Source organism: Lonchura striata, chromosome 8 (assembly GCF_046129695.1).
Source record: "Lonchura striata isolate bLonStr1 chromosome 8, bLonStr1.mat, whole genome shotgun sequence".
Lineage (NCBI taxonomy): Eukaryota > Metazoa > Chordata > Aves > Passeriformes > Estrildidae > Lonchura > Lonchura striata.
The window spans coordinates 30,879,882-30,902,563 of record NC_134610.1 but is presented as its reverse complement, the minus strand read 5'-3'; the positions used below and the strand labels follow the sequence as shown (position 1 = coordinate 30,902,563).

General features: G+C 38.6%; 1 protein-coding gene across 1 annotated transcript; it reads right to left on the bottom strand.

Annotated features, from left to right (window-relative positions):
- Window positions 1–734: 734 nt before the first annotated feature.
- Window positions 735–17,213, bottom strand: SLC40A1 (solute carrier family 40 member 1). Its single transcript, XM_021531407.3, has 8 exons — window positions 16,979–17,213; window positions 16,714–16,781; window positions 12,377–12,536; window positions 11,402–11,517; window positions 10,961–11,087; window positions 7,683–7,925; window positions 5,155–5,814; window positions 735–4,056 (listed from the first exon to the last, which is right to left on the bottom strand). Exons 1-8 carry the CDS (start codon window positions 17,016–17,018, stop codon window positions 3,737–3,739), a joined length of 1,734 nt encoding a protein of 577 aa, XP_021387082.2. The 5' UTR covers window positions 17,019–17,213; the 3' UTR covers window positions 735–3,736.
- Window positions 17,214–22,682: the final 5,469 nt, after the last annotated feature.

Genomic DNA, 22,682 nt, shown 5'->3' with positions numbered 1-22,682 from the left:
ATAGTAAACTGTGAAGGGACTTCTTCAGTTTAAAGAAGTTTTGCCTATTAAATACACAGTACCATTCACAAATCTTTTTCTCTGTAATTTTATATTTAAGAGGTGGATATGTGTTCTAAGTCAGTATTCTAACACTTGTCTTAATTTGTAAGTCGCAGCGAAAATGGCAAACATTAGCAACAGGGGACAGACCATAAAGGTTTGTTTCTAAGAAACATAGTTCAAAGAGGCATCAGTTTAGAGAGCTCCTGGTGAACCAATGCAACATCCTTTTAAAGATCGATCATTTGTGCAAACATATCCTAAATACACAAAGCCAGAAGCAGTCCTGTATGAAACATTCTGGGTTTAGCATTGAAAAGTACTTGACTACTAAACCTTGACCACTCCTGTCCCCAGAGCTCTCACCTACAGCTTGCTGCTTCAGAAGGCCATCACCTCAAAGCAGGCCAAGACACAAAACTCTTCTATTGCCAATGCAAGATCCAGGCTGAGGTTTCAAGACTTTCAAGACTGTTGCGTATTAACTTAGCACTGCGGATGGTAAATTAAAATCAATTCACCAAAGAGTAACAAGATCACTGAAAGATCTTGACATTTGTTACTTGCTTCCTCCTCAATGCTCTTTGTTTGTGCTCCATGGCAGTTACAACCCATCATATAAAAAAGCTTTCTGCACAGGATCCATGCTAAGTGTAGCATACCCAGATACTCACAAACTGAAAAATACAGGACAAAGTTTTTATGCAAATTTATTAATTAGCTTTAACAATAGTAATACATAAATCAATACTATGTCCAGCATAAGGTTGTATAAGAAAATATTCTGGTAAGATTGCTTTCTAGTGCGTACATTTTTAAGGGCAGTTTTCATCCAATTTGGACTTTTTAAAAAAAATAAATAAATACAAGGCCAAAAATGCTCACTTAATGAAAGTCCTGCTAAGACTTTAGGTTCCACACTGCTTCAAAGCACTACTGAGTACAGGTGTCTGTACATCTTGGAGCACATTTTGGACTCACACACAAATGGGCTGTGCTCAAGCAGCATACGTTTTTTGACATCAAATACAGACCAATACACAGAAGTTTTCCAATGTAAACCTCCTGGTTCCTCTTCAAACTAGCATTCACTTTTCTATTTTAGGATTGTCATGCCTTCCACCTGTGATGTGCACATATGAATCCTAACCACATCATGTTTACCAAATACAAAGCTCCACTCCTCTCCTAATGGTAATGCACTATCTAGTGGAACTATTTATGAAACAAATTGCTACTCAAATTAAACAAGACTAAATTGTTCTTGCATAAAGAGAAAAAAAAAAAAAAACAACACCTTTGGGAACAGGCAGGAACATGGCATCCTCCCAGCTCTATTTATCACATTTTTGGAGCTCTCCAGACTTCAGAAATGCATCCTCTCCGGGATGTCTGGTGCTTAGTGCTACAGCATTAAGTTTTAGGCACCCTGGGTTCTGTGCACTGTAGACAGCGCAAAAAAAGCTGCATTTTCAGCTTTGTTTCCCTGATGGCCAATGAGTCCAAGATATACAGTGGCATTCAGATGTTTTTCAAAGTGCAGTATAGAGGCATTCACTGACATTTGGACTACCTTTGTTTATATTTAACAACATTAAAATCTGGTCCCAATTTAAATTAGATACACATGAGAAAATATATTTGGCAAATCAGAGCTATTTTATTTACTAGTATACTTATCATATACCACATAAAGCTATCCTTTGGACATATTTACTCTACAAATCTAGATAGGCTTCTTTTATTTGTCTTTGACAAATTCTGCTGATGTCAAAATTCCCTTTTCCTTAAGTTACACTCAGGACTGAGTCACAAATTTTAAACCTACTCTAAATTACATATTTTACTTTATTATATCAAAATAAAACCCAAATGCTTGGTCAAAGTATAAACATTTATAAACCTAGTGAAAACATCCCTGAGAAGCTTTCAGCAACATGGAGAAATTATCAGGTTTGGTCCATTAGAGGATAAAAATCTTTACATCCAGTTATTGAAAACTATGGGCTACAAGTCCATTGGTTGTACATTGGATTCCCATTCATTCCATTTCACACCTCTTACAAAACATTGTATCTGAGACAAAAGCCACTGGAGATTCTTTACATACTTTGATGGATAATGTAATTGTTACAAAATTTGTGATGACTGGCCTAGATTCAGCCCTGGTGTAACGCCTTTAAATTCAATGGAGTTCACACACTTACATTCCAGGGTTGAGTCTGGCAGCATATATGACTATGAAGGACAGTACCTAAAATTAAAAAAAACCCTTAAAAGTTAGAGGATACATCTCACAAGTTGCTGACATTATGTTTTCACATACTATTTATTCTGCAAAAAAACATTTTACCAATATTTAAATTTAGAACTCAGACTGCCAAGCCGTAAGAAAACTCAGAACACCACCAGGTTCAACTCTACTGAGAAAGCAAAGTGCGTAGTTTCCACAAAAGTGCACATAGGGTTAATGACTATGGAAGTACTGTGTTAGTACACATGCAGGGTAAAAAAAAAAAACAAAACTAACAAAAAAAAAAGGCAAGAACTTATTGAACAGAGGGGATGTATCATTTTCATTGCTCTGAAGTTGCTTTAGAGGGCCTCTCCGTCCATCATCTCATTGGTTTAGCAGTATTTTAGAACAAAGTCAAAATTCACATACACATCAGATAAATGCAAGTAATCCACCTTTTGCATGAAATATTAACTATTTTCAAATGCAATTGTTTCCAGAAATCTTATTAAAGCCTGATATATTGGAAAATTAACTAAAGCTGCTTGTACTCTGAGGCAAAAACTAAGTTAGCACTAGAATTTATCTTTCTGTACCAGTACTCCTGACCTTAGCACTTTCTGCTACATCAAACCTGAGCAAACCTGCCATTTGCAATTTAAAAGGCATGCTTTGTAATGTTACATCAATAGCTTCTGCTAAATGAGGCTGTTTTACTCTAAGAAGTGCAACAAAAGTGTAATACAATATTTTGTACCTAACAGTATTCTAATTCGTAAGGAAACATGCAAAAAAACCTGCAAAGGTGTTTCCATAAAGTTAAACCAGAACACAAAATACTATAAAGGTTTTGGGGGAAAAAAAAAATCTACTTATTGGAACAATTCAAGAAGGATCATAGAATATTGTGAGTTAGAAGGGACCCACAAGGACCATCAAAGTCCAATGTTTAGAGAGGATGTTTAGACCAGTTTAAGAATAAAGGTGAGCAGAACTGTTTATGGTAAAGGAATATTGGAGGAAAAACTCCAACCAACCAAATACTGCATAAAAAGTTATTCTGAAGTAACTAGAAAGAAGGACAAGACCTCATTTTACTCAATGAACACAAGAATTAGTCAGAATTCATGATAAATTGAGTATGTATAACCATTTAACCACAGTATCACTGTGGGGTACAGATGTGGTACTTGAACAGTACTTTTGTGATCAAACACCAGACTTGTGGGGAACCTTTGATACTGCAGCTGTCAAGATCCAACAAGGCTGTCCTCTGCCAAACATGAAACATTTACAGGATCACTGTAAAATGAATTTTGACTCTTGGGACAGCTTCCCCAAAGAGCTAAGTTATGCATTCAACTCTAGAGAAACACCTCAAACAGGATCATAAAAGGAAGTATATGTGCTTAACCATGGTATTTGTGAAGCAAAGTTAGTAAAGAGAAGTGGATCCTTTCAGACAGTAGATGTGTTACCAGGTGGTGAACTGTCAGGGGCTGTTTTGGGATCAGGAGTGTGACAAACAAAAAGTTGTTTTCCCAAGCTTTTTTGGGCAAATCTGAAGTACATTATGTGGCCCATTGCAACAAAAGACACAGAAATAAGCACCAATAAGCCAAAGGCTTCAGGGTTTGGGGCCAAGATGACCATGATGAAGTGCAGCAAGTCAAGAAGATAATTCATGGAGTTCTGGACACCGTTTATGATGCCTCTTTCAGATTCTATGACGTTTTCTTGGAGTAACTGTGTGACAGTCAAATCAAAGGACCAAAGGCCTATGGAGAGAGAAAACAATTATCCATACTGCTGGGCTTCCCATGGCAAACTCATCACTGGCACAATTCAATTCGGCCTTCCAAACACTCCCTTCTGCCAAAAATGCACAGGATAAGATATCCTCTTGTTAACTAGTTAACAAGAGGATATCTTATCCTGTGCATTTAGTCAAGAGCAATTTACTTTCCTTTTACAAAAATTTCCTGAAATACATAAATTTGACACATTAAGTTGCCTGTCACATCCTGTTTCATCACAACTATCAAGCCAATCTTTTACTCATCCTTTCCTTGTTTAAATAGCTGGCTTGCAGCTATTTACAGTGTATTCATGCTAGGTGCAATCATTAACATTCTGCATAAAGAAAAAACCAAGCATATTTTAAACTATGCAGAATACACAATTTCAAATGGTTGACCATTAGCTTCCATACTGCTTTAGTCTGTTCATAACTTAGCTTTTATCTTGCCAAAAAACCTAATACATGCAAATCAAGTATTTTATTCCTCTAGAATTCAGCAAAAGCTACAGAAACTGAGGATAATGACTCTACATATGACCATTACTGTTCATTACATTTATATATTTGACTGCCTATTCTGTTGACAGATACTAACATTATGCTAACCAGAAATATCTCAAACTTAGGCTGTCATCCAAATCAAAGCTTTCCTTCTAAATGCCAAGACAATTTAAATAAATGGATTTATTTTGTAAACTCTGAAATTTGAAGGTCATCATAGCAGATGTTTGATTCTGTTTCCTAGTAACAAGTGGTTTCATTTGGTTGTGAACAAAAATAATTTAGAGACAAGCTTTCCGAAAAATACATTAAAATCATCTTCAAATATGGTAACTTTTCTCTTAGTGACATAAAATATACATGGAGTTAGTACTGCAGTCTTCACCCTAGTGATACTATTGCAGGACCATTTCATTTTTATGTGAAGTATAATCAACTAGCCCCAGAAACAAGATGTAACATTCCAATTATTGCTTCTAATTCTAAAATCAATTGTATTTAGTTGCCAGGCACTGTAACTTTTAGAATTAAAAGCAGATAATGAACTAAATTGTAATAGAGGCATAATACTTACCAACTCTAGCAGCAATGACTCCTGCAAACAGGAGACTAACAGAGATTAAAGGCACGGGCTCAGGACTCATCTCTGGGTCACTGTTAGCAGGAGCAATAGACCCGTTTAACAAGTTGGGCATTCCAGTTGCAAAAATCATTTCAGGTTCTGGAGATGCTATAGTAGGCAATGGTTCATTTTCAAACAGCCTGGCACTGATGTCAGCAAATGGAGAAACAGTCAAATCCATAGGACTTCCAGGCATAAATACAGAGATGGCACATAGGATCAGACAAGCAAACTGAGCAACTCCAGAAATAAGGCCCGTGCGAATGAGGCCACATTTGCGCCGCAGCCAAGTGAAAGCCACTGTTCCCATGATGCCAGTGACTGCTGAGGCGCCCATGAGGAGGCTTAGCACAGAGCCACTCAGCCCCTGAGTGTATGCATAGCCTGTAGTGATACAATCAAATCCTAGAACAGTCATATAGAGAAATGCAAGGCCCATGCCTGCAAGGAACACTGGCTGGTTGTAGTACGCAACCCATCCGTCCCGGAATGTTATGAAAGGTTCGGCAATCCGGGCAGCGCAGCCGACTTCCTTCTCCTGCTGGGGCTCAATGCCAGTCACATCTTTCTCAATAATTAACTGCACTCCTTCAGCGGGCTTCATGTCACTCTCTGTAAACAGAAATGGAGCTGTCAGACACACTCCTGCCTGCAAAATGTCCAGTGTAAAGCAACAAACAATTGTTTGCTATAAGCTCGCTACTGCAGAAGAGCATCAGTCAAACTTCACTGCCAAGCTTTCTCTTAATTACTTAAATTAAAAGCATTTAAAGTGTTCTTAAATCCTACCTGGGGAGTAAGATCAAGTAAAGTTTATCCCTATCAATTTAATTAGACAGTGACAGGAGAAAGCACTGCCTGCTTCTAGACTTGTGACTCAACGCCCAGCTCCACAAAGAAATTTGTCTAATGAATGCCAGCATCAGTTGGCATTTTAACACAGCTTTGTATGCTTAAAAGCACTGACTGAAAAAAGAAGGGCATACTTAAACATCTGTAAGTATCCCATGTCATGGCAGAAGAACCAAGGCTGGAGCCTGTCCAGAGTTACAAGTTTTCAAAGCTTGACTTAAAAAAAAACCAAAACCCCATGCATTTCTGCAACTCCATTCTCACTGTAATAAAGGAAAAAGGCACTTCCACTGATCACAAACAAAACTCAAAAAACTCACTGCACTATTTACACTAGTAAGGAGGATAGAAATTCCACAAATGTCTGAATGCCTGAGCAGTGCTTTTACACTATTAAATTCAAAACTAACTCCACATACAGCAAGTGAGATGCATGAAGTACTTCAGTGAGTACTGAAGTACTTTAAAAGTTACTTCAGTAACTTTTAAAAACACAAGTCTTCTAATGAAATCAGAATACCGTTTAACAGCAAAGATTAATAAGTGTTTCCTCCATATTTACATTTGCTAAATGCTTCATTCCCCAGAAGTATTTAAGAGCCAGTTCCAAAGCTGTGGAGCCTTCTATAATCTCTTGTTCTGTAATACTTGACTGCCATCAGCCTGGTGCAACAGCTTACTGGACCAGCTGTGACCACCATGGATCTGATGGCTAGGAAGATACATGTCCTCAGTACTTTAAATAACAGCTTTCTAACTCACAGTATATTGAGACTAAATTGTTAGTTAGCATTTAAACAAATTCTTCATATTTAAAAGAAATAAAAAACAACAAAACAAACAAAAATCCACCACCTATGTTACGGCTGGGGGGGCCATAACTTGAGCTTTCAGTAGTATTCATATAGTGCTACCTTAAAAATGGAGAAACACTAGTATTTCAGCATCTGCTACTACTTCACAATAAAAGGTCTGCTTCTGAATTTACATTTCTCATATTGAGTCTATCTAAAGTAACATTAATATCAATTTCAGTGTTACTTATAGTAATAGCCATAGTCACCTACACTGCAAATCCCACTTGTACTACTTGGCCAAGGAAGCAGAGCTGAAGGCCAAAAGAGTTGATTTTTTTCTCCATCATTTCCTGGACCATGTAAAAATCATTCAGTCATGCCAGAATATAAATATGACCATCTGTTCTAGAACCTCCTGAAAGCCTGTCAGTACTAGGTGTAAGCAGAGATAAGTTAACAAGGAATAGTCTTACAGAGGCTGCAGACTTTACAGAGCCAAGGGCCTGGTCCAGCTTATCAGCTACCCTATAGATGGGTAGTATTCCTTATGATCAGCCTGAAGTTACAAGGCAGACTTACTCTAAGCGGTTAACAAAGAGAAGACAATTCATTCTTTGGCTGCATTTTATGAAATTCCTCAAAAAGCTGCACAGAGTGGTGTGACTTAGATTAGAGTCTCTGGTATCTATATCCCAAACCTGAAATCTCTAAGCTAGGAGTAGAAAGCTATTTAGCCCCAAAGCTTGTGGAAGACAGAAGTCAACACTTGGCTTGACTGATGCAATGAATACAGAGTGAAACTGAGTAGTTGCATTTCTGTGTTTTCAATACCTTTCTTTGCATTCAGCTGTTTCAGTTCTGATGCTTCAACTTTTGCAGATTTGTGAGCCAAAGTAGGGGTTTTCTGATAAACCTTCCAGAGCAGCAGATATTCCACACACATCGACATCAGGTTCCAGCCAGATATGAATCCGCAGCCAATCATCGGGGAGCCAAATGTCATTATCTGACCAACAGCCATCGGGGCCAAGATATTTGTCAGCTGATCAATTCTTCTTATTGTGGCATTCATATCTGTCAGAAATTATTTGATGATGAAATGACTGGTGAACACTTATAGTGAAATATTTATTGATATAATTGTGAATTGCACATGTATAAAGGTAAAGCTACAAGTCTTGTTCCAACTGTAACTAGTTCCTGAAGTAACCAAAGGCACCTTCAGACTGTTTCAATGTTTAAGTTCACTGCAACCAACCAACTTGTTTGTAAGCCAGATCCCTACTCCTGCCAGTTTTGCATGCATGAGGTCTTCCAGGTTTAGCATGCAGGGTTTACAGTGGCAACATAGTCCTGCTCATCATGAGATCAGGTAAAACTGCTCATCATGAGATGAGATCACTTTTACACAGCACTGATACTATGGACTCTGAACTCTATCCCTGCAACACTCAAACCTAGCAGGCACAGCTTCAGCAATCCCATAAGGTGGAATCGTTTTTTGGGAAGATAGTAATCTATCTCCCAGTATTGGAACATGTATTTGTTAGCCTCCTCCATTCACTTCTAATAACTGGTGGCCAAAGAACTTCTGTGATAGCAGCAGAACTTTGAAATGGCTTTTACATTCCCTTGTTAAGTCACATTGGTTGATGGCAGCTGTAGGCATCCTTAGATCTTACTGAGCAAAGTCCTCACTCCTTTCTGGTCCTTTGATGTTTACCGTCAAAACAAGCAACCCATTCTCACAACAAATGCATCTTTCATTTGCTGCTAGAGAAAGCTTAATGACAGTAAAGTAGATAAGATTGAGGGTGAGGCAGTCTGGCTACCAGTAAGCTTCCAATTAATAGTGCCATTCTTCCACTCCTACAAGTTGCTAGACAGTGGTTTCACACATGAAGCTCCTTTTAGAGTCTTACTGTAAAACTAGAGCTTGTGAAGGCCAAGTGAAATTCTACATCAGTATGAAGCTGCTTTATTGACTCTGTAGTCCCTGCCATTCAAATAAACATTTGGGTTACTCTAAGTCAATTCAATGTTAACTTGGTTAACCCTCAGTCAAATAGTTAAGTGAGATACTTGCATAATATTTGGCTTTAAAAATTCCAACCAACTAACCTTTGTTTTTTGAGTTGAGTTATAATTCCACTCAGAAAAGGTACAAAGAGTGAGTAGGAAAACTAATCAAGGGCAACAAAGGAGAAGGTAATTTTCTATTTCCCTATTCCACTAACTTGTATAACTAAGATTTCTTTTTGAAGAGAGGTAACAATGTGGAGATGGACAACAGTATTTGCTGCAAAGTCAGCATTAGGACTTAGGGGGTTTTTTGTTTTTTGGGTTTTTTTTTTTTTTTTTTTTTTTTTTACATTAAGGAGTTTCAAATAGTCTCCAGATTACATCATGGTTAAACAGAAAACAAACCTGTTCAGCCTGGAAGGGATGTTTCAGACAAATCTGTTGAACTAAAGTGCTTAATCCAGTGCTTGTTTTCATTCTCAATCAAGTCATAAGAGAATTTACAGCAATCTCTGGCATGATTTCTCGGTACAAATTGTAAGTGGTCATACAATAGTGCCTGAGCTCATGAAGCAGTAAACAGGCAGGACTGACTCCCAGGCAGCAGCTCTCTGCAGGTGTGGTCTGTACTTTACCTCATGTCTCTATGTGGGACAGGGATGGGGGAGATGATTTGCTGAATAAGACCTGACACAACAAGAAAGCTTTAATAGTTCTCATTAGCTTAAGACTTTTACAGATAGCTGCTATTTTTCTACCTGTGATTCACACACATGTGAAGAAAGTTCATCTGTATTACTGCTCTACAAAAGGCATGACCTAGAAAGGCACTGCAAGGTCAACATAAAAGATTAAGGATAATCTGTAGAGTGGGAAATAAAAGTATGACACTTTAAATGCATCTAAGAATTAGCCTTTTCTGTATAAAACACATAAATAACATTCTTTCATTAGAGATAAACATCAAGTAAAAATCTGGAATACAGGATTGAAATTTCCAAAAGAACTCTGAACTTTATGGGCAATTCAGGCAGCTTTATACAAAATTAGAGTTCAGAAGCTGAAATATTGTCTAAGGCTGAAGATATCTAAACTATAGAGGTGAGCTATGGAGGTCTGGGTAATGTTAAATTACTGTGCCTTGTTTGCAGTTCAGTATCAGTTCCTCTATCTGAGAAGGCTTAAGTCTTCTTATGGGGTTGATTCAGAGCCAATACAGCCTGACCAAATTCATCACAAAAAATGCTGCTTTCCACACTGTTACAATCAGAGGAGCAGCACAGCCAAAGATTGTTATACACCCTTTGGTGTATAATTTGCCTTGTGCAGCCTTGGTGAGAGCCCCAATCTCTCACACCCAAGAAGTGTCATGACTACCAAGCTGCAATAAGATATGAGTGGGAATTAATTCTCCCTCCTAGTAGTATCAACATCACTGTGCAAGTTCAGGGCACAGGGGGAGAAGCAAACATAAATAATCTTTTGCCTAGAAAGTATTTTGTCTGTAGTCTATGCTCAAAAGTACCTGATGTCAAAAGAAAGCAGAGCTTCCAAGTCCAGCTGAAGGAAAGTTCACAGCTCTGAATTAGACATCTAATGCAAGATAAATGCAAGGTTTTAAATGTGCCTGCATGCACAGTATTACCTACTGGCAATTTTCCAATATACCTACTTAACTGTTCTGGACTTCATTCTCTTCATGCATCTTTCTTTGATCCCTATGAGAGGAGCCCAGTTACACAAGAGTTCTCTGTTTCATTCCAGGACCTAAAAATAAAGTATTGCAACACTTGGCTTGTTCAGCAAAACTAGTTTTCCTAACAGAGCTGCAAAAGAACTTTGAGGAGGGCAAAACAAGTTTGGGGATGCCTAACTGAATTTAATCAACGCAGTAATTTGTGATCTCAGTAGCTGTAGTCCAGAGTAAGGAAGAGCAAAATAAAGGCTGTCCTTTTACTTGATGTTTTCTCATAATATCTGGAACTCAAAGATGCACTGATCTCTGTAAAACTCTAGTCTTAGAACAAAAATAAAATCAAGCTTGGAAAGTAAGACATGCAAGGCATTATAAAGGCAATATATTTCACCTGCCAGTTTGCTTCTGTCTTCCCCTGCAACCACAACAATCCAGTCCCTCTGAATTGTGATCGCTGTGGCAGTGCTGGCCAAATTGGCAATATTTGCTATTGTGATAACCAGGATATAGCACAAGGTCTAGAAAGATGAGGGGTAAGAGTTATTATGTGAGAAAACGGATGGACATCTCCACTTTCTAAAAAAGCAGAAAATACTTCTATTTGATTCCATACATTTCAGCATTATTCTTCACACAAAACAAGATCAAGTCAACAATTCCTGACAGAAACCAATCATGATCTGTTTACGTAACAAGTGCAGTTTCATTTGTCAGTTTTGGCTCCCAGAAATGTCTATACAGATTAGAGAAAAATATAAAAATTCATCTATCCCCCATGCTTCCCAAAGTTTCTTCATAGATTAATTTCTTATTAACAAGCTGAAGTACTCACAAGAAGCCATCCATGGTATAATGTCAAGAGCTGCGTCTTAAACAAGAAGATAATCATCAGGATAACACCGCACAGGATGACAGATGAATTCTGCACAATCAAAGATGTCTGGGCCACTGTTTTAAACCAAACAGAAAGCAACAGTTATGAACATAAGAATGAGCTAACTATAGCCTTAAGGTGGACATAATTAAGGAACACAGATTTATTAAATAGCCTTGTTTTCCTAATCTCCCCCAAAACATGTGGCGAAAGTATACTTTATAGTAGATTCTGAATCTTCCATTGTCAGAGAAACTTGTTTTAGAGAAACAAACTAGTGGCTAATGTAACTTTGTAGCTCTTGATTTACACTGAAAGTAGGTCTTCTCTCAATCTAAGCCCCCTGTTTAAATGCTGATATATTTTAAGTAGTAAAAACCTAGCTCAAGCCTCTAAAATTCATCTTCAACCTACCATGGAAGGGATACTATTTTGAAAATTTCTGGAAAATAAAATTTCATTTGAAGAACTTTATTCCATTTTATTTGTAAAACAGATTAGAGCATATATACAAGATGCATAATGCAATTGCAGTGTGGTTACATTTAAGTGAAAGATGTTTGCATCCAGACAAAAGACAACAAGTGTATGTTAGTGTTTTAATTTAAATAGAATTTGGCCTGTAGTCCTTAAAGTTATTTACCTTAAAGTTGTTATATTTTTTACCTTTTGCGTTTCCATACATCTCTACACTTCACATGGGTTTGGCCTGAGTAACAGACATATCATGACTTAAAACTGCTTTCCTCCTGTCTTTAAGTGTATCTCTGCATAACCATCACCACTCAGAAACCATCACCACTCTGCCCTTCTTTGGAGAGAACAGCAAGCCCCATTCTCATATTTGACTTGAGGAATTAACTCTGTCAGCTTCACCTTTTTAACATGAATTTGATCCATCCTTAACTAAATAACCTGCTCTAGGCATCTAACCTTTGAGCCTGGAGTTCTTGTCCACCCAGTCTCCAATAAGGGCTCCCAGGAGAAGAACAGATCCCGCCACAACCAGGCCATAGACCGCAGTCAGGAGTAAGCTGTTTCCATAAAGTTCAACCAGGAAAACAGACACAGCAAAATGCCACATACGATCTCCCTTTAAGAGTAAGAGAACATGCACATCATTACTGGTTGCTCTTTAGAGGTACATAGGTTCACTGTTTTACTAAAGTTCTATCAGAAGTCTGGACTAAAATAGAGGTTTGTTACATGTACAGAGGTGGTACAGGGACTTTTGTGGTTGTTGGTTTCTTAGGAGGCTTTTTGATTGCTACATGCTGTCACCATTGATTTTATCCCAGTGTCATTAAGATCATCTGTCCTAATCAAGTGGATCATTACAGCTTGTAATACCACAAATCTAAAAACCCCAGATATTTTCTATTAGTATATTACTGAACAAAGTCTGTCACCAGCCACATCCAACAAGCCTCAAAAAGCTTACACAAATTCTCCAGCACAGATCAAATATTAACAACAGCTTTACCATCACTATTTAAATAACTTTTCAAGGCAGCAGTTTGCTCTTAGATGATCAAAGCTTAACTTCTGCTTCATAACACAAGAGTGAGTCAAGTGGAAACAAGTTATCATACAATTCAGGACAGATATGGGTAAATGTTAACTGAAGTTTCTAAAATCAATGGACTTCAGCTGGTTTTAGTGTACAGCACTGGCATATTACTCAGAGGAGGTAGAATAGCATAGCTCATTTAACTTGTTGTAAATCACTGCTAGTTCAGCCTATTGTTAATTTAACCTAGTGCTTAAAATAAAACACATTCATGTCCTGATAACCACTTACTACAGGTACAAAAAGGAGATCCAAATTATTAAACATATCCAAGTGAAGACATTTTCATTCTACTCGAAATGTTCTTAGGTTTGCTAATAAATACATGGAGGGTTTTTTTGGTCACATCTCACTTTACTTTTGAACATATTGCAGCAATACATGACAGAAAATCCTTTCTGTAATCAGTAAAAAACCAGATGAATAGAAATCATTCATACCATTCTAGGGTACACAGGTTGTTTAATAGGGTCTCTAACATTAGTCTCCTACAAATCAAACTTGAAACTGTTTTCTTCTGTTGCCTTATCTTAAACAAATAGTTGCTATGTGATACAGCAAAGAGTACAAATTTCTAAGGACATCAACTATTTGGAAGGGCTGGGGGAGGTGTAACATAAAAGAACTTTTAAAAATCAAAGCCAGCCAAATGTAACTTACCATGTAACACAGCAAACAAAAGTTACATAAAAAGCATACTATTTGGAGGGTCAAAATAATTGCAAAGTGTGATTAGCCCTCGGTATAGTACAGACACAAAAAGCACTTGCCTTTTAATGTTATTTGAGTTCACTGAAGGAGTTTTCTGTAAACATTGTAACATGTACACTTTGACACTTGTTTCCTTAAGCACAGACTGAAAAAAAAATATTCCAATCATGGAAAGAAAAATTCCATATTTTCAAATAAAAACCCCAGGGTATTTTGTATGCTTTTTTAAATTGCATCCAATGACAAATGCTACTATAAGCATGATCATCTTGTGTCTTCTCTCATAAAACATTTTTCACTCAAGAGATACCTAAAGCCTTCTGTAAATATTTTCCACTTACGCTCCATAGTTAGTTAGTAGAAATATATAGAAAATATCCCAGCAATGAATCCACAGGCATAAAATTTTCCAATTCCAGCTTTCACTTAATATAACCTGAGGTGGTACTTCACGAAATTTCACTTAAATACATGCAGGTGAATTAATCCAGATAGCTGCTTATTAAGCTACAAAAACAATCAAAAAACACTTTCATATTAAGTTTGAAACCTCATATAGATGTTTCAGTTACTAGATTCTGACAAAAAAAAAAAAAAGGCATTTTTAAAAAAACCTAAGCATGTGCAAGTCAGTGCCAGTCACTCCTGTCAGAGTGAAAAACTGAATCTCACTTCAAACTTGTGGAAAGGTTCCTTTGACTCCAGAGACATCATGATTTTCTGTACACTTATCTGAGAGCCTGTGAATACTGTTCAACTTTATCCAACACATTTACCCAGACTATTTTGATCATGTCAACGCTGTAAGAACCAGAAAGGATGATTTTCTTTCAAGAATTAAAAACCATAAATAATAGGCAAAGATAAAGGAGAAGGAAAATATTAGTGAATTGCAGAGCTTTGTAGCAGGTATGTCATTTCAAGCTAAGAGCTATTGAAATGCAAACAGCAAATACTGTTTTCAGAAACAGGCAGATCCTTGATTACATACACTTAGTCCCACCTTAAAATGTCTCAAAATGTGGCTATTTCATAACTTTTAAATAGCTACAGCTGTTCAGCATCATTATTTAAAGACAGCTCCTCCCCTTCTGTAATTATAATTACTTTTATAATCACCTTATACTGAATGTATACAATCCCACATCAGAATTGAAGCCAACGAGTTGGGAATAGCCAGGCTAGCACCTACTGACAGCCTCCTGAGGCCTGAGATGCACAGATAAGGCTGGGAAGTTGGAATCAGCTGATCTCCTGGGAAACATTAGGCCTGACACCAACAAGGTGAACCCAGTTCCATGCTGTTCCTTCTTTATTGCTGAGGGATAGACAGCAACAGCATAAGGTCTGAGACTCCAGTGCAGCATTGCTGTCTAGCCTATTAAGATCCCTGAGGCCAGGTACACATTCAAATACTTGACTGAGCAAGAGCCCAACAGAGTCTAGACTTTGGTCAAGTCTGAACATTTCTGGAGATGTGACATGTTTAATAATTTACAGCTTCTCTTGGCATTTGGGAATGGCATAATAACACAGAAAGCTAAACAGCTTTCTCAATTACAGCAAAACCCCATTTCTCTCAGGTTTGTATTGCAGACAGAGCCATTCTAAAACAAAGATGATCTATTACTTGATGTTCTGAAGAATCAGGTATTTGCTTACTGTTTCTGGTAGCAAAAACCTTCACACTACAGGAACACCAAAGCTTAGGAGATACAAAAGGTGAAGTCCTGCACCCAGTTCTGTCAAAATAAGCTATTGCAGAGTAACTTCTGTTGTTTGAGCAGATTTGGATGGGGGTTTTTTGAATCAAAATTTTCAGCACAAAACCCACCAGGAGTATCCCATTAATATTGCTAAACAGATATCTTGTAGTCTATCATTTGTTAATATGTGCAAGATTGTTTTCTAACTGTGCTTTGTCACCTTTAGTCAGGGACTCAGAGCAAGTCCACCACAGAGCTGTGAAGCACTGGCCAGAGAGGAGTAAGCAGGGTTGCCAAATTCCCAGTGAGGCACTTCGTGGGTATGACTGACAAAAACTGTGGCAGGCAATAAGCCCTGACCTCTGAAGGAGATGTTTGGCTCCCTGCTTTTTAATATTAACAACTGCCAAAATATTGTACTTCTTCAAACAAACATTTGATACCATTCAAAGACTTATTTCATCAAGAGGAACATCAGTACACGTCCTTTCAGGTTTGTGAAAGCAAGACACTCCAGTTAGGCATGTGCTGTTGTAACTGTAGATCAGCCATTTGTTCAACACATACATCAAACCAATCCAAGTGTTCCAACAAAGGACCAAAACACAGAACAAAGAAAATGGGGAGAAACCTTCTATTTATTTTTGAACCAAGCCAACCAACCAGTCTCTATTGTCTAGAGAATGAAGATTGTGTTAAAATAAACACATATTGTTAATTTTATTCTGTGGAACAGAACCAGATTGTCTATTTTTGGTGCATATCTTACAGTAGTTTTTTTAGTATTCTTCAAGTGAATAAAAGCTGGTATAGTAAGTTATATTAGCACAGAAGGAAATAATTTTAGGAGGCAAGTGATTTTACAGAAGACAACTCCTGATGCTGTCAACAAGTTAGCTAGGGAGGGGCAGTATTGAGCCCATTGTAAACACTGAGCATTTCCCATTAGCAAATATGAGTCCTTCAGATATAATGCTGCAATGGGCTGTCTCTCAGTCTGCTCCTCTGTAAGGAGTCTCACTGGTTCTATAGTTACTTAAAAACATTAAAAGGTACAGAACCAGTCCCTCCAAAAATCGACTACTGTACTACTCTGCGCTAAAACTAAACCTATTGCAACACATCTTGTAAAGATTATGAAGACTTAAGAGCAAGGCGTTGTAACAAGACCTCTACGGTGGTGTGCTAATTTGTGAAGATTTCTGGAAAGCACCAATAAAGCTCAGGTAAATCATAGCCAGATTAATAAAATCCTACTTCTACCAGGCCAGTATTTTACTTACCCAAGTGGACAGTGCATGTCCAAGATAAAGAAGAAACTTTGCAGACGTAAAATAGGCAATCACAGATCCTAAACGAGAAATAAGAAACAGATGCTAAAGCAAACGCGGGCACACCCACCGCATTTCGATAGAGCGGGCACGGCTCGCTGCCGCGGACACCGTTCGCGAGCGAGGCGGCGGCGGGGCACGGCGGGATTTGGTGCCCCCGCCCGCGGGCAGCCCCGCCCGGTCACCGCGCCCGGGAAGCGCTCGGGCCCGCACTGACCGCCGCGCCGCCGGCGCTCCGGCTCCGCTGCCCGCGCCATGCCGGCCCGCTCCGCCGCTGCCCGCTGCCGAGAGAAGGGGGGGGACGCGCGGCTTCGCTCCGTGTTGCCTTCCCCGACTTAGCTAGCACTGTAGCTGAAGTCGGAAAGCCTTGGCCTTATGCGCCGCGGGCGGCGGGGTCGCTCCGCCGCGGAGGGGCCGAGCGCCGCTCGACGCCCGGCTCGGTACTCTGGGCTGCGGAGAGCACCGGGCCGGCGAGCGGCGGCGCAGCGCCTTTTGTAGGCGGCGGCGGCACCGCCCCCGCCCGGCCCGCCCCGCCCCGGGGCCCCGGCCCGCCCGGCGGAGCCGCAGCGGGAGCGGGAGCGGGAGCGGCGCCCCGCGCGGCTCCGCTGGGCAGCGCCGGGGCCGCAGCCGGCAACCGTGAGCCCGGCTTTCCGTGCTGCTGCCTCTGGCTCGGCTCTCTGCTGCTGCCTTTTTGTTTTCTGGCTTCTTGAAAAACGTGACGTTCTTGAATATGCAGATTCAAGAAGCTGGGGTTGTTAGGGGAGCGCCAAGTACCTCAAGCCTATGGTTGAAACACTGCCAAGGACAGTGCTCTCAATTCTGAGCTTCCAAGGAAAAAAAAAAAAAAAAAAAAACAAAACCAAAAAAAAACCTAAACAACTAAACAGGATACCAAAATTTAAGCTATTTAATTGAAATAGCTTTTCTATTCTAATGAGGGCGGTGTAGAATTGAACCAGTTGCTGCTGGCTCAGGCTGGCTGCTTCAGATGAAGCATCCCAGTTCCTACCATAAGTCATTTTTTTGCCCACTATGTGACCTACCTTTGGTATTGACCACCACAAAAAACTGCATGTTTATAGAACTTAAGAAAAGGTCAAAATGTACAATAAGCTAGATCTTTTGCAGGATACTATGAAAATATTTAAGAATTATTTGTCCTTTTGCAGTTGAAATCATAATGATTGTTCTTGGCTGCCAGAGCTAAGATTATATTTTCATTGTGTAATACTGTGAAGTTCCCTCCTCTGTGTGTAAAATTGCTTTTGGTTTGGGTTGTGGATTTTTTGTTTGATTTTTTTTTTTTTTTGGGGGGGGGGGGTTGGTTGGTTTTTCTCCCCCAAGTAAATAGGCCACCCAGAAGCAAATGCCTGACATAACAGGCCAATAACCTGTCCTGGCGTTGCCACTCGTGTGATCTTGTTCAAAGTATTCTTACATTAATTAGATGACTTTCTATGCATGAATCATGGATTATACTTTGCATAATGGGAACTATACCTTGAGAAAAAATAATTCAGAAATAAAATTAAATATAATCATAGGAAGCCTAAAATTGCTATTTTAATGGGATTGGTTATCCTAGGTGAGCTGTTTCTTCTTATGGTATATTCTTAAAATTATGCAGAAGATCTTTTCTCGGATTGGTATCAAAAGCAGAGTAAGTTTTCTTGATGGTTTTTCTTATACAGCCTTACTGCTTAACCTGTTCTATTATTTACTAACAGCTGAAAAGATAATTACTTTTCCTAAACCTTAACAATTTTAATATTATTAGCCCATATTAAATAAAAACCCTACAACATATCAAAACTGATATTTTGTGGTTTTAAGTCTCTTAAGTGTCAGTTCTTACACTTCTACTGACAAGGGCAGTGTATCCCATGGGTGGACACACAGATGAACTCGGTCTAAGCCCTGGCTGTTACTTGTATCTCAGCAGGAAGGCAGCACAATCTGGAGGAGCTCTGTGTGACAGATGCCTGCCCTGCTGCATTGCAGACTATCCCATTGGACTCACATCTTTTCCAGCCCTGTCCCTGGTGGCACTTGTGGCCACTGTTATGGTTTGGTTACTGGATTGATGGGATCTGATCTGGTCTGTCAGGTACATAATGCAGACATACATATATGTGATACAGCAGCAGTTCATCCAGGAACATCAGGAACACTTACCAGCACTGTACTGCTGGTTAGACCTTTTTTTGTTACTAGAGAATGACATTTTCTCTAGTTTCTAACTCTCTGGAATTAGAGTTTAAATAATCATTTATGATTGAGTGTTCACCGAACTTTATACAAGTGCATTGCATTGTATAGGTGAAATCATCATCTCGGCAATTCTTTCTACTGGTAATCAATTGGGTTTGGGTGATATTTAAGCTATGACAAGAGGCAAAGAAAACATGGAAAACCATCTTTTGAAATTTGAAAAGCAATGGTTACTGTATGTCTTTGGGATTTCTCACATGGAAGAATGCGTGCTCTGTCCAGTGTGACACAGAGTGAGCGCAGAGTGAGTCTGGAATGCTGCTGTAGGGAATGTCAGCAGAGGCTGTGTCGTGTGTGCAGCGAGGTCGCCTGTCCTCAGTGCACAGTGTGTGATGCACAGGCCTGCACAGTGCAGATAAACCCTGCAGCTTGTCCCCTGCAGGTCACACGTGTCCTAGCCACACCAGAGTCACTGCACACCGTGACACAGGGTACTTGCTGACACCAGGTACCAGCCAGAATTTCTTACATCCACAGGCATGTATGTTATCCTTTTCTAACAATTTCCCTGCTGAATGTCCAGAGGAGTTAGACATATAGCTAAAAGGCAATAGCTAATTTGTGAGGCATTGCCAAAAGCAGGGGAGTTGGCAGGTAGGGGAAATTCATAGTTTTTTTCCTAAATTTGCCCCCACTTTGCTGATGATCTTCCCAGCATGCTTATTAAAGTCTGTGCTCGAGTTTTTTTCCCTGACAATACTGATGTCCATCATAATATAGTAGCTTGAGCACTTTGATTTTTACATCTAAGATGCTGCTAAAAAAGCCTCAAATATTTTAATAAATACTCCAATAAATCCAAATTTTATTAGATTGCTTTGTGAAGCCCTTGTAAATATATTTTTATAGATGCAGGTCTCTTTTCAGGTTGACTGCTCAACAGAATCTTTTTAGAACATTTACAGATTTCTGATGTATTTAGGATGTTTAATAAGTGGAAATTGTACAAGAGGAGTTCCCAGTTTTACTTAGTACCCCCGACTCAGCAGTCTTGCAGCAACAATTTACACAATGGCACAGCACACCAGCCATGGATTTTAAACCAGCCCTGACTAATGGTCACTGGCAGAATGAACATGGACATTTGAATTAATAAGACATATAATTATGTTATAGTCTTCCTAGCTAAGTTTTTTTCAGTGGATAAATTCCATATGCTTTCTTAAAAATATATTACTAATATAATTACTCTAGCTATTATTTGAATGAACAAATAGAAATACTAAACTAGTTTTTAGATTTTTTTTAAGTTTCTGATTTAAATATAAAAATAATTTCATTCAAAAGACATTCTTCCAAGTATTTCTATTAAGACAGTTGTCTAGAAGAAAAAAAATTTAATTTTTCTGACAACAAGGGCAACAATTAAACTATAAGATGTAAACAACTGAAAATATTTTTGTTATTGGTAAGTGCATAACTATGATGAGAGTAATAGTCAAAGATACACTTCCAAGAAAGACACAGAGAGGATACATTCTGGCTTTAAATAACTGCCCACATTAGTGGCAGCTTCTTTAAGCACTGTCCTTGTAATAGAGCTGCTGAATGCAGAACAATAGCAATTTTACCAAATAATACTTGCAATTGTCATCATGATTTAACCAAAGAGGCATGAATCATAGTGAGAGACCTCATGCTCACTCGGATCTTGCACTCAGCTGAGAGGTTACATGAAATTCAATTATCATACTGTTGCCATTCTTCATTAAGACACACCTCTTGGTGTTCAAAGTGGTTTTTTATTCATTCAGCTCACATAAAGCCAAGCAAAACTGGAAAGAATATATATAATCTGTGTCTTTTGAAGGGTGAAGATCAGAAGCCTTGACTGCACTGCCCCCTGCTATGACTTAGGCATGGGAAGCTGTGGCTCTGCTGCTCATAACCCCACACATCCAACTCCCAGACCTGCCATCTCTGTATCAGCTGACACTCTGAGTTTGCAATGCACAGGCAAACAGGCAGAAGTGGGATAGAAAAGTCTCCCAGGTTTTACTCCAGACCTGTTCATGTCACTTACATGTTAGCAATTTGAACATCTTTACCTACTAATGGTCATTAACTAAACATCTACTCCCTCCCACTTTCTCTAAGATCCACAGTTTCCTCCTCTTATGGGATTTGTTTCATTCAGACTTCCAAGTGACAGCTCCTGTCTCTCAGGGCGAGATGGCAGATTAGTTGTTTTAACCTGAAACAGTCATTATTTTCAGGACCAGAGCTAAGCTTCTGTGACAAACTCTGAGAAAACCATCCAGAGCCTCCAGCAAATTCAGAATTGAGAGGGTTGTTTGGAGAGGCTAGAATGATCTAGCTTATACACAACTCCAGCTCAGAGAGCTGAACCAGCTCACATAAGCAAGCTAAACTTTGGTAGTTGATAAATGATAGCCAGTCTAGTGACCAAAACAACTTAAAATCATACATTATATGTTATGCCATATGTTATAGGACAACTGGTTTCAAGAAGAGACTCTTTTTGTCCAATCTTTCTCAGTCACAAGAAAACATTGTACCCTAAACTCAAATAAAGAAAACATCTTGTACCAAATGAGAAAAAAGTAATTAAAAGAAAAGAAGTCACCACATCTACTTAGGGACAAGTGGATGTTTTGCACCCAAATGTCAAGAGTAACATTTCTGCAGACTGCCTATATCATACTGCACATTCATTCTCAAGAGAGGGAATTATTTACTTGAACTGGAACACTGTGTTGAGGAAGAGACTGAAATGAGTCTGGAGGGTAAGATAACAGCCTATCTGCAATTTAAGCTCATTTGGTTTGTTTTCTTCATTAGAACTTACTGCAGTTTGTCTCCTATCGGATGTCATTGTTCTGTTACTAAACAATAAAAGAGTGCTTAACAAACAGTATTTTGTTTCCTGTGTGTATTTTAGTATGCAATATGAAAAAACTGGGATTTGTTATTTTTCTCACAGCCTTCTAATACCTATGAATTTTGCCTTTATTCATTAATTCATTGTTAAGGAATTTTGATACATACAATAAAATCAAATATGAAAGCAAGTCAGACAGTATTTGTATCCCTGAAAAAAAAACCCCGACTGTTAGAAGTAAAAAGTTTCCTTGCCTTAAATTACTTCTGTTGGAGGTTATGGTTGACCTCTTTAAGACAGTCAGATTTTGATATTCCTGTTCACCTTTCTGCAATGTTTTAGTCTGATTCTATGCCAAGAAAATGCTTAAAAACACATTTTTAACTTCAGGCACATTTAGCTTCCATTTATTTCAATGAAATAAAGACCAAACGAAAACATTTATAGATTTAAGACAATATTGAAAAACTTTTTGGAATAGAAGTGAATCAGGGAATACAAGTTACTTTTGACCTGCCACTAACTTGAACTGAACACCCTGTAGTATCAGTGATCCCACAGCAGAAAAAGGGAAGAGCTTCAGTTGCACTATCAATTTCTGTTTCTGTGTGACTCCAGAACAGTTTTACAAAAACATGTTTGTCTTTGGAGACCAAGATACAGTTATGTTCAAACCAGCCACAACTTGGAAGCAATTTTTTGGAAGGTAAAACATAAAGTACAAGATGCACTTAGAATGATGTGGTGAAGCAAGCATATGCCAGCAAATAAAATTGTTTGAACTGTTCTGGAGTTATGCAAATAACAT